General features: G+C 44.0%; 1 protein-coding gene across 1 annotated transcript; it reads left to right on the forward strand.

Annotated features, from left to right (window-relative positions):
- Window positions 1–12558: 12558 nt before the first annotated feature.
- LOC112611971 (cytochrome P450 2G1-like) lies at window positions 12559–24923 on the forward strand. The gene is given in 10 exon segments (XM_025365923.1): window positions 12559–12738; window positions 13331–13493; window positions 15265–15414; window positions 17101–17261; window positions 17836–18012; window positions 19666–19807; window positions 22860–23047; window positions 23158–23299; window positions 24680–24820; window positions 24823–24923. Coding segments are annotated over 10 exon segments (1545 nt in total).
- The last annotated feature ends 2247 nt before the right edge of the window (window positions 24924–27170 follow it).

A 27170-nucleotide genomic window follows, 5' to 3' on the forward strand; every position in this document is an offset into this window, starting at 1 on the left:
AAAGAAGTTGGATAGATGACAGGATGAACAACTTTTTTGTGTGTGTGTGAGACAGAGTCTTGCTCTGTCGCCCCGGCTGAGTGCAATGGCGCGCTCTCGGCCCACTGCAACATCTGCTTCCTGGGTTCAAGCAATTCTTCTGCTTCAGCCTCCCGAGCAGCTGGGATTACAGGCACCCACCATCATGCCTGGCTAATTTTTGTACTTTTTTAGAGACGGTGTTTCGCCATGTTGGCCAGGCTGGTCTTGAACTCCTGACCTCAGGTGATCTGCCCGCCTCAGCCACCCAAAGTGTTGGGATTACAGGGATGAGCCACCGTGCCCGAACAACTTATTTATTTTTATTTTTTTATTATTTTTATTTTTTAAGAGGACAAAGATGTCAGCCGCCAAGTGCACTGATGAAGAGTTTCTTCTGGTAATATTTGAGTAGCTTCTATTGGAATAAAAACTATTAACTCTGTGGAAAACATTTGTAACAACCTAATTCCCTGAAATCACTGGGGAGTGAAAAAAAGCAGCAGCTTCTGAAGGGAGTTAGAAGAAAGGGATTTCCAGATGAAAAGAAAAAAGAAAACACATAGCTTTGGTCTTCCTTATCGCAGGAAGAATGGGAGATGGGGTCACTGCAAATTTATTTTAGAATATTTTTCATCTTATTAAAATCCTTTAAAATGCAGACCACTTCTTGACTGGGAGGGCTAGGTAAATAACAATTCCTAAGGGAACTAATATTTTTTACATGCTGTGTCTCTTTAAATGTAGAAAGGTGATCAAGATGGCTGACCAGATGCAGGTAGTATGGCCTTCTTCGTGGAGAGGAACTCCATTTTAAACAGATTATCTAGGAGAGAGTGCTTGGATTCATCAGAGAAGAGACAGGATTCAACAGAGAAGAGATGGGAAGCACCGGAAGTGAGTAAGGAAAGGGGATTGACTGAAAGCTGAGAGTGGCTCCTGGATGTGGGGAAATTATAAGAGAGAAACTCCCAGGGCTCCAGACTTTGAAATGGGCATTTATGATCTTGGCTATGGTAGAAACCCTCAACCCACTTGGGTCTTGGGCCTGACATATGGAGCTCCCTAAAGATTGTGCAGAGACATTGCCCTGGAAAATGGAACCCACATGGAATCCCATCTGAGCCTAGAGCAGCCTCAGCTGGGTGCCATTTTGAGTGCTGGGTGCTGTTGAGACTGAGATATGAGTGAACCACACTCCCTGCAGCTTCTTACCCTGGTTGCAGGCCCAAGAAACCATTTTGAGAGTTTAATACTGTACTGTGCCCTACCCTCAGGCCCAGTTTGAGTTGACCTGGCTGCAGCCACCACCTGGCCAAGGAGGGACAGGGAAACAAAGCTCCTTTACATACACCTAGGACAATTCCCCTGACCCTGCTATGGGCTGTTGTGACAGGGAGACTTGAGCGGACCCTGCTCCCACAATTTCTTGTCCATACTGCTTACCTGAAAGGGTCCTGCCCTCTTGGGTCACAAGCCCACAGCTTGCACAATTATGAGAGTTTAATGTTGGGCTCTGTCCCCCTTTTTGCCAAGTGTGAGTTGATGCCACTGTAGCCACCACCCAGATTGGGGAGGGACAGGGGAGAACAAGCTCTCCTAAGCACACTTAGGACAATACCACCACCCTTCTACAGGATGCTGTGGGACTGGGGAGTAGCCCACCGAACCCATTGCATCTACCAGAAACACCAACATGGACTGCCTGGGTCCTAGTGGATTGCTCCACCACCACTACCGCCATCACCCATATCTCACCAGGGCGTGCTTCCCAGGGGCCTGAGAACTTGCCCACATCCTTGTCCCCCAACTCCCATGACTACCCTCTCACCAAGCCACTAGGAAGCTCAAGAATCAGCCTCCCAGGACTCACTAATACCAAAGCCAGTGTAGGCTGCTCTGGGGCTCAGGCACACTCTCCAAGCTGCTGCCACCACCAGGGCCCAAAGATGGGCTCAGTTGGCATCCAATACCCAGCTAAAATTTTCCACAATCTCAAGTAATAACTGTACTCTAAGCTACCAAGGAAATCAAAGATACCAGTGACCCTGGGTGCTGCCTATGAAGTCATACTAAGATCACACTACCATAGGCACCCAGAATGAAAGCCAAAGTATCCTACTCAACTAACAACATACATACATTTTTCAGGAAAAAAATTTTCTCCTACAAAAACAATTTAAAAAAAAAAACTCCAACAAGCTACTGCTACACAAGATTTGCAGATACCAATGAAAAGACACAGGAAACATGAAAAAGGAGAAAAATGAGACATCATCAAAGGACTACAACAATTGTCCGGCAACAGATCCCAATCAAAAAGAATCCCTCAATATGCCAGATAAATAATTCAAAATATTGATTTTATAAAGCCCTACAAGATGCAAGAGAAATTTGAAATTCAATACAAAGAATTAGAAAATCAATACAGGAAATGAATGATAAATTTAACAAGGAGATAGATACTTTAAAAAAAAAAAAAAAAAACAAGCAGAAACTCTTGAACTAAAAAAATTCAATGAAGGGAATACAGAATACATTCAAAAGTTTCAATAGTAGACTAGACCAAGCAGAAGAAAGAACCTCAGAACATGGCTGGGTGAAGTGGCTCATGCCTGTAATCCTGGCATTTTGGGAGGCCAAGGTAGGCGGATTCCTTGAGGCCAGAGTTCAAGGCCAGTCTGGGCAACATAGTGAAACCCTATCTCTAAAATTAGAAAAAAGAATCTAAGAACTTGAAGACAGGTCTTTTGAAATATCCAGTCTGATGAAATAAGGAAAAATAAATAAAAAAGAATAGACGAAGACTTTGAGATATCTGGGACTACATAGTGTGACCAAACTTATGCATTTTTGATATTTCCAAGGGGGAAGAGAGATTTTAAAAAATTAGAACACCTATTTTTAGGAAGTAATTGATGAAAACTTCCACATCTAGCAAGAGAGTTAGACATCCAGATACAGAGCCCCAGCAAATACATTGCAAAAAGAACTTCACATAATAGTATATTTAGAAAGTCTAAAGTCAAGAAGAAAGAAAGAATTTTGAAATTAGCAAGAGAAAAGCATCTAGTTACCTATTAAGAAAACTCATCAGACTAACGGCAGACTTTTCAGTGGAAACCTTACAGGCCACAAGAGAACAGAATGGCATTTCAAACTGCTGAAAGAAAAGTACTGTCAGTCAAAAATCTTATATTCTGCCAGAATAAGCTTCATAAATGAAGGAGAAATAAAATGTTTTCCAGACAAGCAAATGGTGAGTGAACTTGTCAACACTAGCCTGTTCCTATGGGAGATGCTCAAATGGGACTTAAACATGGAAATGAAAGGTCAACATTCAGCATTATGAAAACACACAGAAAAATAAAACTCACATTTCTTATAAAAACAGCCTCATAAATGAGGAAAAGAATCAAATGCCAACATGACAGAATCTCAGCAAACCACAATGACAAAAAGAGAAAAAGAAAGAACTTATCATATAAAATAACTTAAAACAATTAACAATATGACAAGAATAAAGCCTAGCATATCAATATTAATCTTGAATAAATGGATTAAATGCTCCACTTACAAGATATGTATTGGCAGAATAAACAGCATGATGCCCAGCACCTTGGGAGGCTGAGGCGAGTGGATCATCTGAGGTTGGGAGCTTGAGACCAGCCTGACCAACATGGAGAAACCTTATCTCTACTAAAAACACAAAAATTAGCTGGGTGTGATGGCATATGCTTGTAGTCCCAGGTACTGGGGAGGCTGAGGCAGGAGAATCACTTGAACCTGGGAGGCAGAGGTTGCAGTGAATCGAGATCATGCCATTGCACTCCAGCCTGGGCGACAAGAGTGAAACTCTATCTCAAAACAAACACACACACACATACACACACACACACGATGCAACTATATGCTGCCTATAAGAAATCAACTTTACCTGTAAAGACACATATAGACTGAAAGTACATAGATCGAAAAAGATATTCCATGCAAAGAAAAACCAAACAAGCAGGAATAGCTATATCTTATACCAATTAAAACAGATTTTAAATCAAAAACATTAAAAATAAATACAAAACAAAGAAGGTCATTATATAGTGATAAAGGGATCAATTTAGCAAAAGAATATAACAATGCTGAATATATATGCACCCAACATCACAGCCCCTAAATTTACAAACAAACATAACTAGACCTAAAGAATGAGACAGACAGAATACAATAATAGTGGGGAACTTCAACATCCCACTCATACACTAGACAGATCATTGAGAGACAAAATTAGCAAAGAATCATTAGAGTTTCATATGCTTTGGATGTATGTCCCCTCCATATCTTATGCTGACATGTGATCTCCAATGTTGGAGGTAGGGCCTAGGGGGAGGTATCAGATCACAGGGGTAGATCCCTCATGAATGGCTCAGTGCCATCCCCTTGGTGATGAGTGAGTTCTCACTCAGTTTAAATGAGATCTGGTTGTTTAAAAGAGTCTGGGACCACCCCCTTCCATCTCTTGCCAATGTGATACACTGGCTCCTCCATTGCCTTTCACCATGATTGTAAGCTTCCTGTGACCCTTATCAGCAGCAGATGCCAGTGCCATGCTTCATGTTCTGCCTGCAGAACTGTGAGCTGACTAAACCACTTTTCTTTATAAATTACCCAGCCTTGGGTGTTCCTTTAGAGTGATGCAAAAATAGACAAACACAGACTTAAATCGAACTTTAACACAAAGGACTCAACAGACACTTATAAAACATTTTACCCAACAACTACAGAATATACATTCTTTTCATCAGCACATGGTATATTCTCCAAGATAGACCATATATTAATCCACGAAACATGTCTTAACAAATTTTTAAAAAATCAAAATTATGTTAAGTATCATCTCAGACCACAGTGGATAAAGCTAGAAAAGGATTCCATTCCATCAATACTAGGAGGAACTTTGAAATGGTATAAATACATGGGAATTAAACAGCATGCTCCTGAAAGATCACCAGGTCAACAATGAAATTAAGGTGGAAATTAGAAAAAAATTTGAAATGAATAAAAATGAAAACACAACATACAAAAGCCTGTGGGATACAGCAAAAGCAGTACTAATAGAGAAGTTTATAGCACTGTGCCTACGTCAAAAAAGTAGAAAGGGCAAGGCATGGTGGCTCACAGCTGTAATCCCAGCACTTTAGGAGGCTGAGGCGGGTGGATCACTTGAGGTCAGGAGTTTGAGGCCAGCCTGGCCAGTATGAAGAAACACTGTCTCTACTGAAAAATACAAAAATTACAAAGGCTTGTTGGTGCATGCCTGTAATCTCAGCTACTCGGGAGGCTGAGGTGGGAGAATGACTTGAACCTGGGAGGCAGAGGATGCAGTGAGCTGAGATTATGCCACTGTACTCCTGCCTGGGTGACAGAGTGAGACTCCATCTCAAAAAACAGTAGAAAGATCACAAATTAACAACCAATGTCACACCTCAAGGAATTAGAAAAAGAACAAACCCAAAGTTAGCCAAAGAAATAACAAAGATCAGAGCAGAACTAAATGAAATAGAAACCACAAAAACAATAAAAAAGATCAACAAAACAAATCTTGGTTCTTCAAAATGTTAAACAAAATTAATAAACCACTAGCTAGACTAACCCAGGAAAGAAGAGAAAATGAAAATAAAAACAATCAGAAATGAAGAATGGGACATTACAACTGACAGGATAGAAACACAAAACATCATGAGAGACTACTATGAACAGCTATACCCTCACAAACTAGAAAACCTAGAGGAAATGCATAAATTCCTGGACAGTTACAATCTATCAAGATTGAACCAGGAAGTGGAACTCTTGAACAGATCAATAATGAATAGCAAGACTGAATCAGTAATTAAGTCTCCCAAGAAGGCCGGGCGCGGTGGCTTATGCCTGTAATCCCAGCACTTTGGGAGGCCGAGGAGGGCGGATCACTTGAGGTCAGGAGTTTGAGACCAGCCTAGTCAACACAGTGAAACTCCATCTCTACTAAAAATACAAAAATTAGCTGGGCGTGGTGGCGCACGCCTGTAATCCCAGCTACTCGGAAGGCCGAGGCAGCAGAATCGTTTGAACCCAGGAGGTGGAGGTTGCAGTGAATCGAGATCATGCTTCTGCACTCCAGCTTGGGTGACAGAGTGAAACTCCGTCTCAAAAAAAAGTCTTTCAACAAAATAAATTCCAGGACCAGATAGATTCACAGATGAATCCTGCCATGCATACAGAGAAGAACTAATAGCAATCCTGTGAAACTATTCCAAAAAATTGAGGAGGAGGAATTCTCCCTAACTGATTCTATGAGGCCAGTATCATCCTGATAACAAAATCTGGCAAGAACACAACAAAAAACAAAACTATAGATCAATATCCCTGAATCACATAGATACAAAAAGCCTCAGCAAAACACTAGCAAATCAAATCCAACAGCACGTCAAAAAGATCACACACCACGATTGGGTCGGATTTAACCTGGGGATCCAAGGATGGTTTAACATATGCAAATCCATAATGTGATACATTCCATCAACAGAATGAAGGACAAAAGTCTCATGATCATCTCAATAGATGCAGAAAAAGTATTCAATAAAAATCAGCATTTCTTCATGATAAAAATCCTCAACAAACTAGGCATAGAAGCAACATACCTCAACATAATAAAGGTTACATATGACAAGCCCACAGCAAACATAACATTTAATGGTGAAAATTTGAAAACGTTCCCTTTAAGTACTATAACGAGACAAGAATGCCACTTTCACCACTCTTATTCAACACAGTACTGGAAGTCCTAGTCAGAGTAGTTAGGCTTCAGGCTGCGTCCACTCATAGTGGAAGGCAAAGCAGAGCCAGCGTGTGCGGTGATCACGGAGTGAGAGGGGAAGCAAGAGAGAGAGGGTGTGGCCAAATTCTTTTAAACAATCAGCTCTCATGGCAACTAATAGAGCGAGAACCCATTCATTACCATGAGGAGGACATCAGGCAACTCCTGGATCATGAACCAAACACTTCCCATTAGTTTCTATCTCCAACATTGGGGATCAAATTTCAGTGTGAGGTTTGTGGGGACAAACATCCAAACAAGAGCAGTTGGTGAATGGGAAATTCAGCCACTTCTCCGGGACCGCTCTTACCAAGAGTCCCATAGTTCAGCAACTACGGAGGCCTCCAGGACCCTACTCCATCTTCAGACAATGTTTCTGCTGCCCTAGTTGTTAAATATGTTTATTGTCATCATCTGTAATATTTAATTCCATACATACATCCTCCTTACAAGGAATCTTGCAATATCTCACAACTGATGATTTATACTCCATGGGTATAAATGGGGTCAAATTATGCATTTTATACCTTTTGAGAAACTCTGAACTAATAATATTTCTGAGACCTCTTCAAGCTCTGCCGTGCTGTGTTTAGACTGGAACCCCAAGCTTGAGTTTAAGAGTGAGAGGAGATGCAGAAAAGAAGTTGGGGGCAGATATAAGTACCAGAAAGACTTCCCTGTGGATATGGGAGAGTATGGCATTAAATTACATTGACACACGGAAACTGTGGGAAACAACCAATCGTTGTTGTCTTAAGCCTCGGTATTTTCTAGTTACGATAGAAAATAGGTAATTTTCCATTAAAGGGAGAAATACCAAGTTCCATCTTAATGAATTTAAGTTCTTAAAAAGGAGAATCAATTAAAGAAACATTAAATTAATATATGGGGGTACTCAGACACAGCAAAAAAAAAAAAAAAAAAAAAAAAAAAAAAGAAGGCAAACGTCCAATGCTGGACAAGCACTTACCTTGGTTCAATGATTTTTCAATCATTTTTTCATAGAAGCCTAATTTCCTAAGATATAGGTTAACTGCTATAATGAAGACCTGAAACAGCAGTTTAAAGGGGCTTACACCAGATGGAAATTTAATTTTCTTTCTTTCTTTTTTTTCTTTTTTCTTCTTTTTGGAGATGGAGCCTCATTCTGTTACTCAGGCTGGAATGCACTGGCATCCTCTCAGCTCAATGCAACCTCGGCCTCCTGGGTTCATGCGATTCCCCTGCCTCAGCCTCCTGAGTAGCTTGGATTACAGGTGTGTGCCACCACGCCGGCCTAATTTTTGCAGTTTTAGTAGAGACGGGCTTTCACCATGTTGGCCAGGCTGTTCTCGAACTCCTGACCTCAAGTGATTCACCCGCCTTGACCTCCCAAAGTGCTGCGATTACAGGTGTGAGCCACCGCGCCTGGTGGAAATTAAATTTTCTTACACTTAATGGCTCTGCATAAGCAACCCAGAGCTCATCAGGTAGTTCACTGATATCAAAGGCCCAGGCTCCTTCCATGTTGCTGCTGCTCCTTCCTAAGTCGTTGCTCTTGCTATCCCCATATTTCCATCCCAGTTAGCCAGAAAGAGGAAACATTCCGGAAGAAAATCTTGCCCCTCCCTCTAAAAGCGCAAACTGAAAGTTGCATACGCCACTTCCACTCACTACTCATTGGTCGGAACTTGGCTACATGGCCATACACAGCTGCAAGGGAGCTTGGGAAATGTAGTTTTTAACTCTAGATAAGCATGTCGCTGGAGAGAATTCCATTACTGTGGAAGACGGGGAAAACAAATATTGGGAGACATCTAGGGGCCTCTGAAATATGAACCTTTTCTCAAATACGGTCATATATGAATTTAATGTAGCAAACCAGATGACAATGAGAGCTATACTCCCAAGCACTGGAAACATCTGAATACCTTTTCCCCAGTATGAAAGGTATTACACGGAGTTTAAAAAAAAAAAAAAAAGTTTATCCAACAACTTCAGATTATAAGAATATTTGTTTTAGGGTGACCTGAATCATCTCCTGACTATTTAACATGCCCCTCCTGGCAAGCTGGTTGTTTGGATTGGAGGATACCCTGCTTGTCAAGCACACAGCTCCATGCCTGGCACAAAGTGACAACAAATTTAAAAAATTTGGTTGGGCGCAGTGGCTCATGCCTGTAATCCCAGCACTTTGGGAGGCCAGGCAGGTGGATCACTTGAGGCCAGGAGTTCAAGACCAGCCTGGCAAATCTGGCAAAACCCCGTCTCTACTAAAAATACAAAAATTAGCCAGGCATGGTGGCGGGTGCCTGTAATCCCAGCTACTCCGGAGGCTGAGGCAGGAGACTCGCTTAAACCCGGCAGGCGGAGGTTGCAGTGAGCCAAGATCACACCATTGCACTCCAGCCTGGGCAACAGAGAAAGACTCCGTCTCAAAAAAAAAAAAAAAAATTCTGGCAGCATCACATTTCTTAGTCCCAGAAACAGGGGCATGTGACTAGGCATAAAATGACCCAGGTTCCGTTTCACACACAGCCTGTGAAGCACAAATCTCCTTCTCTCTATCCCACTTAGACCTCGGTTTGTCTCTTGTCTCTGTATCTCTTTGTTTCTTTGCCTTTCTCTTTGTTCACCTCCATCTCCAACTTTTTCTCTAGTTGGATTTCTCTCTGAGTCACTGGTGCTTTGTTGGTTGGTTTGTTTTTTAGAAATGAGGGAGAAAGTGCGTTCACACTTTGGGTTCCTCTTGATTCTCTTCTCAGCCATATGTCACTTTCTCAGTCTCTGTCTCACTGAAACTTTTTTTCCTGTCTTTTATTCTTTCTGCTTCTATCTCCCACTCTCTGCTTCTTTGAATTGTCTTCTGTCTCTGTGTCCTCCTTGACATTTATCTTTGACTCATTGAATCTCTCTGTCTCTCATCTTTATTTTGTTTTGTTTGTTTTGTTTTTGAGACAGAGTCTCACTCTTGTTGCCTAGGCTAGAGTGCAGTGGCGTGATCTCGGCTCACTGCAACCTCTGCCTCCCGGGTTCAAGTGATTCTCCTGCCTCAGTCTCCTGGGTAGCTGGGATTACAGGTGCCCGCCCCCACACCTGACTAGTCTTTTTATGTATGCATATATTTTTAGTAGAGATGGGGTTTCACCATGTTGGCCAGGCTAGTCTCTAACTCCTGACCTCAGGTGATCCACCTGCTTCAACCTCCCAAAGTGCTGGGATTACAGGTGTGAGTCACCGTGCCCAGCCTCATCTCACTCTGGTTTTGATCTCGCTCTGGTTCTGTTTCAATGCACCTCTATTTTCTCTCAATCTTGATCTGTGTCTCAGCCACACATAATCTGCCATGCTCTGAATTTCTCTGCCTCAAGTCTTCTGCAATTATTTTTCCTCTTTAGCTTGCTTCTACTTTTTAATTCAAGTTCCTCCATTCCTGGTTTCCTATCTGGAGGTGGGATGTTGAGGGGAGCTGTTCTTTTTTTTTTTTTTTTTTTGAGACAGAGTCTCGCTCTGTCGCCCAGGCTGGAGTGCAGTGGCGCGATCTCGGCTCACTGCAAGCTCTGCCTCCCGGGTTCACGCCATTCTCCTGCCTCAGCCTCCCGAGTAGCTGGGACTACAGGCGCCCGCCACCTCGCCCAGCTAGTTTTTTGTATTTTTTAGTAGAGACGGGGTTTCACCGTGTTAGCCAGGATGGTCTCGATCTCCTGATCTCGTGATCCGCCCATCTCGGCCTCCCAAAGTGCTGGGATTACAGGCTTGAGCCACCGTGCCCGGCCTAGGGGAGCTGTTCTAAGAGCACTTGCTCTCTCCCTTCCTGTCTGAATCGGAAAACCAGACTCACAATCAACCACCTTCACCACACACACACCACCACCACAAGAGGGTTAAGAGATTAGTCCTGAATGGGTGTTAAGTGTTGGGGGTTGAGGATCAGAATGGGATGGGGAGGCAAAAGCTAAGAGAGTCAAAGGAGTTGGGCTGAGCTGAGTCTCTACTCCAAGAAGGACATTCTAGTAGCAGATCCAAGAGACAAAAAGTGATACTGTGTGTGAGTCACTCAGTTTTCCCAGAATTTCCACCACTTCTGGACACAGGATGCCTCGGCTCAGCCAGCCAAACCCCATTCCCCAAACCTACAGATACCTTGAGGGATTCAGTTTCCAAGTCTGAGAATACAGTCGCATGAAAAGGACATTGAATTCTGTTAAATAGTATATGTGGGTAGGATATAATATCCAGGAAGTTCATTTCAGGACAATAAGGCTTTGAAAATATTTGGTGCTGAAAAGGTAGTGAATCACTTTTTAGATTATAAGAAACGCAATCACTAATTGTGCTAGAGGAGACGTTCCCCTCCAGAGACTGCGGTTCAGGGGTGATCCCTACACCTTAGACTTTCCAAATACACACACACACACCCCGACACACACTACAGCAAAGTTCTTTTTTATTTCTTTTTTTAAATTTGATACAGCAAAGTTCTGATACACCAACACAGGTAATCTTTGGTTATTGTTATTTAACATTATCTTGAGTAGAAAACAAGAACTTTTTGAACAAAACCCTTTCAATTGATTTATTTCTCTTGTTTTCTAAATCTTCAGCTTACTTGCCTTATTGACATTCTAGTGTTCCATTACACAGTAGGGTGGCTGTAGTTAACGATAATACATTGCATATTTCAAAATAGTTAGAAGAGAGGATTTTTAATGTTCTTACCACAAAGAAATGACAAATGTCTCAGTAATGGATATAATAATTACCCAAATTTGATTGTTGTACATTGCATACATGTATCAAAACATCACACTATACCCCACAAATATGTACAATTATTGTATCAATTAAAAAAATTTAATAACTGATTAATTAGGGTTATCCTTAATTAAATAACGAACAAAGAGTTTTCCTTGTTGTCTATCAAGACTTTCTAAAACAACATGGCCTGCCAGCTGCGGTGGCTCACACCTGTAGTTCCAGCACTTTGGGAAGCTGAGGGGCGTGGATCACTTGAGGCCAGGAGTTCGAGACCAACCTGGCCAACATGGTGAAACCGCATCTCTAGAAAAATACAAAATTAGCTGGGCATGGTGGTATACACCTGTAGTCCTAGCTACTTGGGAGGCTGAGGCATGAGAATCGCCTGAACACGGGAGGCAGAAGTTGTAGTGAAATGAGATCATGCCACTACACTCCAGCCTGGGTGACAGAGTGAGAATCTGTCTCAAATAAAACAAAATAAAATAAAATAATACAAATAAAATAACATGGTTTCCCTATTTGATAGATGGTGAAACAAGTCCCAGAGGTTAAGTGACTTGCCCAGTGAAGAAAAGACAGAGCTGCCACTTGTACCCAGATTGTTTGGATCCTAAAACCAAAAGCCTAAAAAGAGAATAATCTACGTCTTACCCCCAACCAAGAAATTCTGTCAATTCTATTGAGCTGAGAGAGAAGAACAGGCAGACTGGAAATATGAAGAAAGGGGAATGGCCCCAGAGGATTTCCCTGTGTGAATTCAATTTACCCTTATTCAGATGGGAGATTATAGGTTATATAACCACCCCCCATATAAAGCAATCTCTTCTCCAATGACATTCAAACCCGGAAAACTTGAATCCCAGAGTGTTCAGATTTCGGTATAAGCTGATCTCCCAGGACCTATTTAGGCAGGATCTGGTGCCCAGGACAGAACCTGTTGACCTGGCACCATGGAGCTGGGAGGGGCTGTCACCATCTTTCTGGCACTCTGCTTGTCTTGCCTGCTCGCCCTCATTGCCTGGAAACGAATGAATAAGGCAGGAAAGCTGCCCCCAGGTCCTACACCAATTCCTTTCCTGGGGAACCTGCTGCAATTTCGAACTGACGCTACGTTTCAGTCTTTCATGAAGGTGAGTGTGTCTGTCTCCTCTAACAGCGCTTAGAGCAACTAATCCTGTAGCCAGATTCACATAGAACCTTATGCCTTCTAAAGATAGACTCTCAGAAGCACAGACTTTGCAAATCTTAGAATTCTGAAATTCCAGAATCCTGAGATGTTGGAAACACACATTCTCAGTGCATTGAAATAAGACTTTCATGATCTCAGGACTTTGGAATCACAGTACATTATATTTTTAAACACAAGGACACTTTGACTCAGGTTGTCTTAGCGCTTTGAGACTTGCTTTCATGAAGTCTTCAGATTTTAGAAATTTAACATTTCAGAGAGAGAAGTATGAATCTTGGAATTTATCGAATCCAGGTCCATTATTTTATAGATGAGAACAGTAAGTCTTCTGGGGAAGGATGAGCTTTTGCCTAGGATGATAGAAGCCAAGACTTCCGCACCTGTTTCCCAATAGTCCTTCCAAGCCCAGATTTACCCTGATTCCTTAGCACCATGTTTACATCCCCCTGAAATCGCCATCCTCTAAAATCCTCGATTGGCCTATACTTGGTACTCCAATCAGTTCCTCCTCTTATGTTTTCCTTCACTCCAAGCTCAGGGAGAAATATGGCCCTGTGTTCACTGTGTACATGGGTCCCCGGCCAGTGGTGGTTTTATGTGGACATGAAGCAGTAAAGGAAGCCTTGGTAGACCAAGCGGATGAGTTCAGTGGCCGTGGAGAACTGGCTTCAATAGAGCGAAACTTCCAAGGTCATGGTAGGTAGCAACGACAACAAAAACAATAAAACCAGAAATGACTGCAGTGCGCTCCCTCTATGCCAGGTTCTTTGGTAAGTAAGTAGTCTACATGACTTACTGCATTGCCTCCCTTAGGAGAGCTGTAACATTATACTAATGTTGTCAATGAGAAAGCTAAGATAGGCAGGGCGTGGTGGCTCACGCCTGTAATCCCAGCACTTTGGGAGGCTGAGGCGGGTGGATGACCTGAGGTCAGGAGTTTGAGACCAGCCTGGCTAACATGGTGAAACCTGTTTCTACTAAAAACTAAAAATAAAAATTAGCTGAGCATGGTGTCATATGCCTATAATCCCAGCTGCGCGGGAGGCTGAGGCAGGAGAATCACTTGAACCCGGGAGGCGGATGTTATAGTGAGCCGAGATTATGCCATTCTACTCCATCTTGGGCAATAAGAATGAAACTCTGTAAAAAAAAAGAAAAAAGAAAAAAAGAAAAAAAAGAAAAGAAAAGAAAAGAAAAAGCTAAGATAAAGATTAGATAATGTCACACAGTAAGTGGTAGGATCACTTTATTTTAAGCCTATGCCATCTGACTGTAAACTGTTTTCTATGTTATTTCTGCTCTTATTTTTAATGGATTAGTGATATTCTTTTTTATTTATTTATTTTTTTTGAGACAGAGTTTCACTCTTGTTACCCAGGCAGGAGTGCAATGGCACGATCTCAGCTCAGCGCAACCTCTGCCTCCTGGGTTCAAGCAATTCTCCTGCTTCAGGCTCCTGAGTAGCTGGGATTACAGGCATGAGCCACCATGCAGGGCTAATTTTGTATTTTTAGTAGAGACGGGGTTTCTTTATTTTGGACAGGCTGGTCTCGAACTCCCAACCTCAGGTGATCCACTCACCTAAGCCTCCCAAAGTGCTGGGACTACAGGCATGAGCCACTGAACCTGGCGAACTAGTGATATTCTTTATGCACCCACTAAAGCTGTCATAGCCAACCTTATTTCTCATCTTCCTATACTCATCCACATACCTAACCCATAGGTCTCTGCCTCCTTCACTTAGGTAGATCTCTTTCTCCCAAGCATCCATCTCTAACTGCCCATATCCTTCAATTCCAAGCAGGCTCACCTTCCTTCCTTCCTTCCTTCCTTCCTTCCTTCCTTCCTTCCTTCCTTCCTNTTCTTTCTTTCTTTCTTTCTTTCTTTCTTTTTTTCTTCCTTCCTTCCTTCCTTTCTCTCTCTCTTTCTCTCTCTTTCTTTTTTTTATTACCTTTTCTTCCTTTTGTCCATTGATCCATATTCATCAGAAAATCCATTCATTATTCTTTCTATAAAAACATCTTTCACTCTATTATTTATACATCAGTCAATTAACTTTCTATTTATTCATCTATCCATCATTCCATCCATTCATTCATTCTTTCATGTTTTATACATCTATCAATCTCTCTATCCACTCTCCAAACGTTATCCATCTATCTCAAACCATCCATCCATTAACCATCCACCCATCTATTAAGTCTTCCATCCGTCCATCTGTTTGATCTCCCGTATCACTCCTGCACTGATTCCCTTTTCCTCCACCTCAGTCTGGACTTTTTTTTTTTTTTTCCCGAGGATCCTGCAGAGAAGGAACCTTACTCTCTTGATTGAGCCTTGAAGGTTGAGGATGGCTTCCTGGACAGCACAGTCTAGAGATTTCATAATCTGTCCCCATCACTGTCTAGCACTGAGTTGAACACAGCAAGGGGAGGGAGGCAGAAGCCTGAGACTGAGATCTTGGCAGGTGTAGCTCTGGCCAATGGAGAACGATGGAGGATTCTCCGACGCTTCTCCCTGACCATTCTTCGGGACTTCGGGATGGGAAAGCGGAGCATTGAGGTGCGAATTCAGGAGGAGGCCAGCTACCTACTGGAGGAGTTCCGGAAGACCAAGGGTATGGGGGCCACAAGGGGGAGGGCACTAGGTGACTGGGTGGTTATGGAGCTCTCAGTCAAGAGAAGATGGGCTTTGGTGGGAGAAAGCTCTGGAATGGAAGAAGAGGGAAAATATTAAGAATCCACTGGGATTTCTGGCCAGCTTCCGTATTAAAAGTTTACATGAGCTGGGCATGGTGGCACATGCCCGTAGTGTCAGCCACTTGTGGGGCTGACGCTGGAGGATGCTTGTGTCCAGGAGTTCAAGGCTGCAGTGAGCTATGATCATGCCACTGCACTTCAGTATGGGAGACACAGTGAAACTCTGTCTCTTAAAAAACAACAACAAAACAGTTAACATGGAAGACCCTTAGAGACCACTTTCTCTAGCAACTTTAATCAGTGGATCTCAGGGGGTCTGTGAGCTCTTGATATCCTATGCAGATTTTGGCGACATGTGACTTTGTGACTTTTCTTGAAGACAGGCTCAAATTTCATTACATTTGCATATCCATATTGTGGTAAAAAATACATAACCTAAAAGTTACCATATTCGCCTCTTTAAGTGTCCAGTTAATTAGTGTTAAGTATATTCATGTTGTGAAAAAAATCTTTTGAACTTTTTTATCTTGCAAATCTGAAACTCTATATTCATTTCATTATGTTTTAAAAGGAGTTCAGTCCCACCATAAAATAAGGTCTAGAAACACTGGGATCTATAGAGAAAGGACACAGAGGCTGGGAAAAAAAAAAAAAATAGATAAGAGGTAGAAATAGAGACACATTTTCTCTGCATCCAAGGCGCCTTGCCTGGTCTACATGAGTGATTAACAGGTCTATATAAAAACTTCAAATGCCCATGTACCCCAGACATTATTCATAAAATTGTGTATCTGTGAATATGTGCATTATTCTAGAGAAATTCTTCCCATATCTACTGATCTTGTTTTACAGAAGGTGTAGGTGAGGGCAAGGGAAGAATTTTGTTTTGTTTTGTTTTGTTTTGAGACAGAGTCTTGCTCTTGTCACCCAGGCTGGAGTGCAATGGCACGATCTCGGCTCACTGCAACCTCCACCTCCCTGGTTCAAGTGATTCTCCTGACTCAGCCTCCTGAGTAGCTGGCATTACAGGCGCCTGCCACCACATCTGGCTAATTTTTGTATTTTTAGTAGAGACGGGTTTCGCCATGTTGGCCAGGCTGGTCTCCAACTCCTGACCTCGTGATCTGCCTGCCTCGGCCTCACAAAGTACTGGGATTACTAGGCATGAGCCACCATGCCGGACCAGGAAGGATTTTTTTAATTGCCCAAATGGAATCATCGGTAGAGCTAGACAGAATTCAGGAACTTTTATAATGTGTCCCTTATCCCATTTTTCCCCAAATATGTGAGTCTCTAACATCAACACATTTAAGTAATAATAATAAAAAATAATGATTAAGCTCAACTAGCTTTTCTTGAGTGCTTACCTGTATGCCAGGCATTGTGTTAATTATTTTATACGGATAATGATATTGAATCCTCGTGAATCAATGAAATGGTTCCCAAAACAATTTGCAGATTGGACAATCTAGACCCAAAACACAAAAATGAAGTGGCTCGCACATGTAATTAAGTAGTAGAGCTGGGACTCAGATGCATCACGGTGACTCCATACCCCATATTCATGACGATTACCTCCAACATAAACAATTTCCACTGCCCAGGTGCCCCCATCGACCCCACCTTCCTGCTGAGCCGCACCGTTTCCAACGTCATCAGTTCTGTTGTCTTTGGAAGTCGCTTCAACTATGAGGACAAGCAGTTCCTGAATCTGCTGCGGTTGATCAATGAGAGTTTCATTGAGATGAGCACTCCCTGGGCGCAGGTGCCCACCCAGCCACCTCTCTGTCCACGCACCAACCCCAGTTAACTAAGCACCTTCCTATACCCCACTTGATCCTCCCCACACCCCCGGGAGGTTAGTACAGTAGTTCCCCCTCATTGCTGGGGGATATGTTCAAGACCCCCGTGGATGCCTCAAGCCATGGATAGTACCCAATTCTATAGATACTAAGTTTTTCTGATATATACATATTGTGATAAAATTCAATGTATAAATTGAGTGCAGTAAGAGACTGGCATTCATAAGTAATAAAATAGAACAATTATAACAACATATTCTAACAACAGTTATGTGAATGTACTCTTTCTCAAAATATCTTATATGTAATATTTTTAGACTGCAGTTGACTGCACACATAACTGAAATGGTGGAAGGCAAAACCAAGGTGAAGGGGGAACTACTGTCTCAATAGGACCCAAGTTCCGTGAAGCAAAAGGGCCTTACCTGATTCTTAGACCCAGCACTGGACTTTGAGCCCAGCTGTCCAACTCCAGACTCAGCCCATGAGGGCCCCTGGCACCCATCACTGACAAAGTCCCCTTACCTATTCTCACAGCTATATGACATGTACTCTGGAATCATGCAGTATTTGCCAGGAAGACACAATCGCGTCTATTACTTGATAGAAGAGCTCAAGGACTTCATTGCCTCCAGGGTCAAGATCAATGAAGCATCCTTTGACTCCCAAAACCCTCGGGACTTCATTGACTGCTTTCTCATCAAGATGCACCAGGTATCTCTTCTTCCACTGGTCCCTCCCTCTCATTTTCTCAACCACTGGTCCCTGCAACTTTCAACCAATCTGCAAACATTGAGGACAAAACAAAACATAAAAAACAAGCATTATTTCACAGGGTTTACTTTTATCTACAGATGAGTATAGAAACTGTAAAAGTACAAACTGTTACAGCTTTAAAACAGACTTTGAATCTAGAAATTTTAGGAATTTGGAAAATTTAGGAACTTGGAAACTTAAAATCTTACACCTTATACATGCCAGAGAGTTACAACTGTAGTTTTGAGTCTTAGAATCTCAAAAACTTAGAAATTTTCTGAAGTTTAAAGTTTAAGTTAACATTTAAATTAAACATTTAAGTTAAAGTTAAAAGATTTGAACATGTAGGGACATAGGTATAGAATTTAAATTTCCAGCCGGGCGCGGTGGCTCAAGCCTGTAATCCCAGCACTTTGGGAGGCCGAGACGGGCGGATCACGAGGTCAGGAGATCGAGACCATCCTGGCTAACACGGTGAAACCCCGTCTCTACTAAAAATACAAAAAACTAGCCGGGCGAGGTGGCGGGTGCCTGTAGTCCCAGCTACTCGGGAGGCTGAGGCAGGAGAATGGCGTGAACCCGGGAGGCGGAGCTTGCAGTGAGCCGAGATCCGGCCACTGCACTCCAGCCTGGGTGACAGAGCAAGACTCCGTCTCAAAAGAACATGTAGGGAAAAAAATAAAAAGAATTTAAATTTCCAAGGGCAAAGGTTCAATAACATAAAAATATAAATTTACAAATGTATAAAACTCTAAGAAATGATGATACAGAAGTATTAACCTTCTGAATTTGTTTAGAGATATACATCTATTTCTATATAGAGATATATCTCTGTTTCTATAGATATGTATCTCCATTTCTATATCTCTATAGATATATATCTCTATTTCTATATCTCTATAGAAATTTAGAAGGTTAATACTTCTGTATCACCATTTCTTAGAGTTTTATACATTTGTAAATTTATATTTTTATATTATCGAATCTTTGCCCTTGGAAATTTAAATTCTATACACTACTGTCCCTACATGTTCAAATCTTACAAGGCATCCTACATTCTTCTTCTCCTCCTATCCTCCCTATTGTTCACTCCATCCCATCCACCCCGGCTTCTGCCTTGCTGTTTCTCTAACACACCAGGCACGTTCCTGCCCCAGGACCTTTGTTCTGACTGTGTTCTCTCCCAGACAAGCTTGGTTTACCCACCTATTGTTTCCCTATACAATAGACAATAAAGCCAATGAGAAAATAAGACAATAGACCAAGCGCAGTGGCTCACGCTGTAATCCCAGCACTTTGGGAGGCCGAGGTGGGCGTATCAACTGAGGTCAGAAGTTTGAGACCAGCTTGGCCAACATGGTGAAACCCTATCTCTACTAAATATACAAAAAAAGAAAAATTAGCCAGGCATGGTGGCGGGCGCCCATAACCCCAGCTACTCAGGAGGCTGAGGCAGGAGAATCGCTTGAACCCGGGAGGTGGAGGTTGCAGTGAGATGGTATCATGCCACTGTACTGCAGTCTGGGCGACAGAGCGAGACTGTCAAAAAAAAAAAAAAAAGACAATAAAGACAGAAGAGAGTGACTCCATTCACTATCCCCTCACTCTCAGGATAAAAATAATCCTCGTACAGAATTCAACCTCAAGAACTTGGTCCTCACCACTCTGAACCTCTTCTTTGCTGGCACGGAGACGGTGAGCTCTACACTGCGCTATGGATTCTTGCTGTTAATGAAGCATCCCGAAGTGGAAGGTGAGTCCACCCTGAGCTGCTTATCTGGTACCTCCCTCTCCCAACATAAAGAAGACATCATCTTGAAAATCTAGAATCCCACAGCCTCAGACTCTTCACCCTTTACAACTTCAGGGCGTGAAACACGACATCCCCGACTGTGGGGGTCATTTAACTTAATCTTCTACTTGGTGTCTGTGGCCTATGGCTGTTGTAACAAATTACTAGGAACTTAGTCGTCTAAAACAACACAAATGTATTATCCTTCTGTTCTGAATTTCAGAAGTTCAAATAGGCTTTCACTAGCTGACACCAACGGACCATCTGATTCTCTGCCTTTTCTGGGTGTTAAAGCTGTACTCCTTGTAATCCTGGGTTCACGACTCTATTCTCCATCTTCAAAGCCAGCAGCGTAGCTTCTTCAAACCTCTGTTTGCTTCTGGCATCACATCTTTTATTCTTTGTCTTTTCTTTTTGGAGACAGTCTTCCTCTGTTGCTCAGGCTGGGGTGCAGTGGCGTGATCTCAGCTCACACAACCTCTGCCTCCTTGGTTCAAGCGATTCTTCTGTCTCAGCCTCCCGAATAGCTGGGATTACAGGTGTGTGCCACCACACCCAGCTAATTTTGTGTTTTTAGTAAAGACAGGGTTTTGCCATGTTGGCCAGGCTGGTCTGAAACTCCTGACCTCAGGTAATCCACCCGCCTTGGCCTCCCTAAATGCTGGGATTACAGGTGTGAGCCACTACTCCCAACCTGACATCTTTTTTTTTCTAACTCAGATTCTCCTGCCTCTCTCTTATACAGATACACAATATTATATTGAGGGCAAATCTCAGCAACCCAGGCTAATCTTTTCGTCTCAAGATTCTTAATTTACTGGCATTTTCAAAGTCTCTCTTGTCTTTTTGTTACCCTTATATACATAGCCTTCCAGGCATTAGGTTTTGTTTTGTTTTTTTTTTTTTTTTTGAGACGGTGTCTCGCTCTGTCGCCCAGGGTGGAGTGCAGTGGCTGGATCTCAGCTCACTGCAAGCTCCGCCTCCCGGGTTTACGCCATTCTCCTGCCTCAGCGTCCCGAGTAGCTGGGATTACAGGCGCCCGCCACCTCGCCCGGCTAGTTTTTTGTATTTTTTTAGTAGAGACGGGGTTTCACCGTGTTCGCCAGGATGGTCTCGATCTCCTGACCTCGTGATCCGCCAGTCTCGGCCTCCCAAAGTGCTGGGATTACAGGCTTGAGCCACCGCGCCCGGCCCGGCATTAGGTTTTAGAGACTTGGAGGTAGTTATCTCTGATGGCCATTATTGAGCCAACCGCCCTGCCAAAGTTAAATAGAATTCGTCTCCAATAACTTATGATCTGGTCCATTTGAGTAACTTTAGTAACGAGGAACTCACTACTTGCTTAAGGAAAATTCCCAATTTTGGCCCCTCTCCTTAATAATGCAATTCAAAACAAGCCAAAGGATTTCTCCTGGTGCAGATGAGAGACACTAACACACTTCCACTCAAACGTTTCTAGTCTTAGCTCCATTGTCTGAGTTGTCTTTCACCGGTCTAAATAATCAGGCCGGGTGCGGTGGCTCACGCCTGTAATCCCAGCACTTTGGGAGGCAGAGATGGGCAAATCGCTTGAGGCCAGGACTTCAAGACCAGCCTGGCCAACATGGTGAAACCCTGTCTCTACTAAAAATGCAAAAATTAGCCAGGTGTGATAGCACACACCTGTAATCCCAGCTACTTGGGGGGCTGAGGCACAAGAGTCATTTGATCCCGGGAGGCAGAAGTTGCAGTGAGCCAAGATTGCACCACCACACTCCAGCCTGGGGACACAGCGAGACTCCTTCTAAAAAAAAGAAAAGAAAATCAAATCAAATCAAATATTTATTGGATGCTTCTATGTGCCAAGCACTGTCCTAGTTCCTTGTACACCAGACTTTATGTAATGTTTACAACTCTATGACCTTGTCCAACCATCACACTCATTTTGAAGATGACAAAACACAAGTTCAGAAGGTGAAGTCACACAGGCCGGGTGCAGTGGCTCACGCCTGTAATCCCAGCACTTTGGGAGGCTCAGGTGGGTGGATCACGAGGTCAGGAGATCAAGACCATCCTGGCTAACATGGTGAAACCCCATCTCTGTTAAAACTATAAAAAAAAATTAGACGGGTGAGGTGGCGGGCGCCTGTTGTCCCAGCTACTCTGGAGGCTGAGGCAGGAGAATGACATGAACCCAGGAGGCAGAGCTTGTAGTGAGCTGACATCATGCTACCACACTCCAGCCTGGCCAACAGAGCGAGAAGACTCCATCTCCAAAAAAAAAAAAAAAAAAAGGTGAAGTCATTCATCCCTAAACCCTAAAGTGCAAAGAGGAGTAACTCGATCAGTGGTGATCTTAATCAGTGACATACCTACTTGCCATTTGTGTCAATCCTGTCCTAGTCACCTAGCATGCCTCTTTCCCATTTTGTAAAAATCCCATATATGAGAGCCAAGTTGGCACCATGGCTTTCTGATGCTTTTAAATAAAGACCAAATGTCGTGGCAGCGTTCAAGACGCCAAGCTGCCTGTCTCCTGATGTCTGACAAGTAATTGAGCACCACCAGTGTGTCAGTTGTTAAGTTAAAGAAGCGACCAAACAGGCCGGGTGCCTGACTCACACCTGTAATCCCACCACTTCAGGAGGCCAAGGTGGGTGGATCACGAGGTCAGGAGTTCGAGACCTTCTTGACCAACATGGTGAAACCCCGTCTCTATTAAACATACAAAAATTAACTGGGCGGGTGGCAGGCGCCTGTAATCCCAGTTACGCTGGAGGCTGAGGCAGAAGAATCACTTGAAGGGGAGATGGAGGTTGTCGTGAGCCAAGATCATGCCATTGCACTCCAGCCAGTGTGACAGGCTGCTTAAAAAAAAAAAAAAAAAAAAGCGACCAAACATGTATGGCTTGCATCTGAGATCTCTTCCTGTTGGAGCTTGGAATACATGATTTTCCCTGGCTTCCCTAACAAAAACACCTCCTGTTTTTTTTTTTTTTCTCTGTTCTCCACTATATTTTCTGGCCCCTTCCAGCTAGGATCCATGAAGAGATTAACCAGGTGATTGGACCACACCGGCTCCCAAGTGTGGATGACCGGGTCAAGATGCCCTACACAGATGCCGTCATCCACGAAATACAGAGACTGGTAGACATCGTGCCCATGGGTGTCCCCCACAACGTCATCTGGGACACTCAATTTCGAGGCTACCTTCTGCCCAAGGTGGGGTAGCCCCCTCATTGCCTCCCTTCCACTGCACTCCTCTCTCCCCCTGGTTCCCTACTCCTGTAGTCCAACACTGATTTCTCCTAACTGCCCCATTTTCACCCCAGGGCACAGACGTATTTCCCCTGCTTGGCTCTGTCCTCAAAGACCCCAAATACTTCCGCTACCCAGAGGCCTTCTATCCCCAGCACTTTCTGGATGAGCAGGGCCGCTTCAAGAAGAATGAAGCGTTTGTGCCTTTTTCCTCTGGTAGGTTTCTCTGGTCTGACTTCCCCCCAGGCATGTGCTAAATCCACCCCCTAGCCACTGATCTGTATTTGAAGTTCAAGTCACGATGTGAATTTGAAGGTTATATGTTAGAACCATAAAGTTTTAGAATCCCAGAATTAGTAAATATTGGAACGATTAACCCTGATAGTTAGAAAAAAAAGTTAGGATGGTAATAGCACTAAACAGGGCATAAACCAACTGGCTGTTAAGAAGAAAATAAGATATATTTTCTATGTTTCCAGGCAGATAGCCTCTGAACCTTTGCCATTGATCTACAAAAGCAGCCATAGACAATATGTAAATGAATGAGTGTGTGTGTGAGCCTGAAAAACTGTTTACAGACAATGAAATTTGAATTTTGTTTTATCTTCATATATCACAAAAGAGTCTTTTTTCCCCAACCATTTTAAAATGCCAAAAGCATTCCTAGTTTGCAGGCTGTATGGACACAAGCAGCAGGGCAAATTTGCCCAACAGTCATTTGCCTACTGATGGCATAAAATCTATGTGCAGCAACATTTTAAGTATATATTGGTGGGGCACAATGGCTCACACCTGTAATCCCAGCACTTTCGGAGGCCGAAGCAGGCGGATCACTTGAGGCCAGGAGTTCGAGACCAGCCTGGCCAACATGGTGAAACCCTATCGCTACTAAAAATACAAAAATTAGCCAGGCATGGTGGCATGCGCCTCTAATCCCAGCTACTCGGGAGGCTGAGGCACAAAAATCACTTGAACCCGGGAGATGAGGTTGCAGTGAACCGAGATCATGCCACTGCACTCCAGCCTGGGAGACAGAGTGAGACCTGGTCTCAAACAAACAAAAAACAACAACAAAAAGTGTATGTTGTTTGGATCCTGGAGTCAGGGCAGCGGTTGGGAACCTGGACTCCACTCCACCTTTTAGAAATGGTGGGGCCTTGGGTGAGTCACTTCAGCCCCGTCTGTGAAACGGAGCCATCCCTCCAAACGATTGGAGAGCGGCTTACAAACAGTAGGTGTTATTAACGGTGAGTTTTCACTGTTTTTCTCACCAGTGTCTGGCACGTAACAGGCATTTGACAAACCCTTGAGGAACTGAAATGAACACAACCTTGAAACTCATGGATCCTATAGAACCATTCCCTCTTGGAATGGGATGGAATCAGAGCCATCAGAGAAGTAGCAGGTCCTAGCTGAGCCTAACTATAGACACCCACTAAGCCTGTGTAACACCCCTTTATAAAGCAGGCACAGTCATGAGCCCTGAGGTGCTGATGAGGCAGCTGAGGCTCAGTGGGGTGGTCAGTCCAGACACCCCCGACACCCCATGACCTGTGCAGGTGCGACCCTTCCTTCTGTCCTCCCCTGTGCCTGCAGGAAAGCGCATCTGCCTGGGCGAGGCCATGGCCCGCATGGAACTCTTTCTCTACTTCACCTCCATCCTACAGAACTTCTCTCTACGCTCGCTGGTGCCGCCTGCGGACATCGATGTCACCCCCAAGCTCTCAGGCTTTGGTAACATCCCCCTGACTATGAACTCTGCCTCGTGGCCGCTGAGCGCCACCTGCAGGGCAAGGAGGAAGTGGTGAAGAATGCAGCTCCACCAATGACACGGAGGTAGACCATTCATAACAGACATCAGCCATTTGCATTGTTGGAGCAGGGTCCTGTTAACCAGGTTGTGCCAGAATCACGGGGGAGGCACAGAGAGGAACTTAGGGGATGATCCAGAGGAGTGGGCAGTGGGCACTCAGTGGGCTTGGGACGGGAGTGACTGACCAATCACTACAGACATTTTCAGTATTTTAATAGCTAGTGAGACTCAGCTGATTCCTGTCAGCTGAATATTGCCCTGTCTCTGGACAGCAAGGCACGTCTCAGGGTCCTGGGATCTGGGGCAGGTGGGGACATTGCACCAGGGTCAGGGGAGTTTTGAGGATCTGGAACCCTCCACTTCCCTCCCCCTCCAGCCTTACCCTCCACCTCTGGATACTTCATGAGCAGCAGGAAGCCGTAGCGCAGGGTGGTGCTGACGGTCTCGGTGCCTCCAAAGAAGAGGTTCAGCGAGGTCAGCACCAGGTTCTTCAAGTGGAACTCCGTGTTGGGGTTCTTCTCCTCCTGCAGGGAGAGGGGGCTTTAGACCAACCTCACTCCCCATGCTCTTGGGGCCCTTCTAGGGCTTCTCCTTTGAATCTTCCTCTCTTTGGTCCAGATGAAAGGTGGAAAGAGGGACCCTAGATCTGCCAGACTCGCTCCAGGTTCCAGCCCTTGCCCTGGCTGCTGGCTTTGCCCAAAATGCTCTTCCTTCTCAGCTTCTTTACCTCGCTGACCATCTGTCCTTTAATTATCAACTTAGCTGTCAGTCTTTTTTTCTTATACAGACTTGGCGTTGCTAAGTTGCACAGGGTGGACTTGAACTGGGTTCAAGGAATCCTCCAGCCTCAGCCTCCTGAGTAGCTAGAATTGCAAATGCACATGACCATGCAGGCTCACTTGTTAATTTTTTAAAAAGTAATTAATTTTTTTGAGACACGGTCTTATTCTGTCACCCTGGCTGGAGTGCGGTGCCGTGATCTTGGCTCATTGCTGCCTCTGCCCACCCTGGGCTCAAGCTATCCTCCCACCTCAACCTCCTGAGTAGCAGGGACCACAGGCATGTACCACTATGCCCAGTCATTTTTTTTGTAGTTTTTGTACAGATGGGGTTTTTTCATTTTGCCCAGTCTGTTACTTTTTTAATGGTAGGAATATTTAGAAAGATAATGATGAGGGGAGACGAAGAGAAAGTAGTACAGAGACGGCAAGATGAAGAGTCAGGAAAAAAGAGTTTTTCTAAGAAACAAGCATAGAACTTTAAGCAACAGCATCCTATTTCTTCCCTAAAAATCTTGACACTTACTGTGGAGGAATCTCCTCCCTTGATCCTTTCTCCCTGAGCTTCAGACTCCCTAAAGCCTTCCCACATGGGAAACTGATGTCCAGATGGATGTGGGGACCCTGCAATGTAAAGCCAGGTCACCTGTCCACAGAGGTGTGTCTGATAACCAGGGCATGAACGGTTAGAGAGTTTGGTGGCTAAAAGCACCAGCTTTAGGCTCAGAGACACCAGCCTTTGAGCTTGGGGGACCAAGGTTTCCTTATTGTGTGACCTCAGTTAAGACACTTCAACTCTCTGGGCCTCAGTTTCCTCACTGGTACAATCGGGGCCATGATTGAACCTCCTTCAAAGCTGTTGTGAGTGTTCGGTGGGGACTATCTTAAAGCACTTAACACAGTGCCTGGCACGTGGTAGTGCTGTAGAAGTGCTTGCTATTCTAATTCACGTGCACAAGTCCTGCTTGTGGGTGAGGGCTCAGTAGATGGAACAGCAGTGGTTGATATAGTTGGGATTATGAGGATTTTTTTTTTTTTTCAGAGTCTTGCTCTGTCACTCAGGCCAGAGTGCAGTGGCATGATCTCTGCTCAATACGACCTCTGCCTCCCGCGTTCAAGCAATTCTCCTGTCTCAGTCTCCTGAGTAGCTGGGATTATAGGCGCATGCCACCATGCCTAGGTCATTTCTGTATTTTTAGTAGAAACAGGGTTTCACCATGTTGGCCAGGCTGGTCGAACTCCTGACCTCAGGTGATCCACCTGCCTCGGCCTTCCAAAGTGCTGGGATTACAGGCGTGAGCCACCGCGTCCGGCCAATTGTGAGGATTATTATGACAGGGGCTATTTGAATGGGCCTGTGTTATCTGCCCTCCCCACTCCCAGCCTGATTTCCCTCTGCCTGGCTTTGCACCTCCCCGCACTGGCTGCTGGGGTGTACCTCCTGCATGCGGATGAGAAAGGAGTCGATGAAGTCCCGTGGGGAGTTGGGATCCAG

The sequence above is a fragment of the Theropithecus gelada genome, chromosome 19 (genome assembly GCF_003255815.1).
Source record: "Theropithecus gelada isolate Dixy chromosome 19, Tgel_1.0, whole genome shotgun sequence".
Lineage (NCBI taxonomy): Eukaryota > Metazoa > Chordata > Mammalia > Primates > Cercopithecidae > Theropithecus > Theropithecus gelada.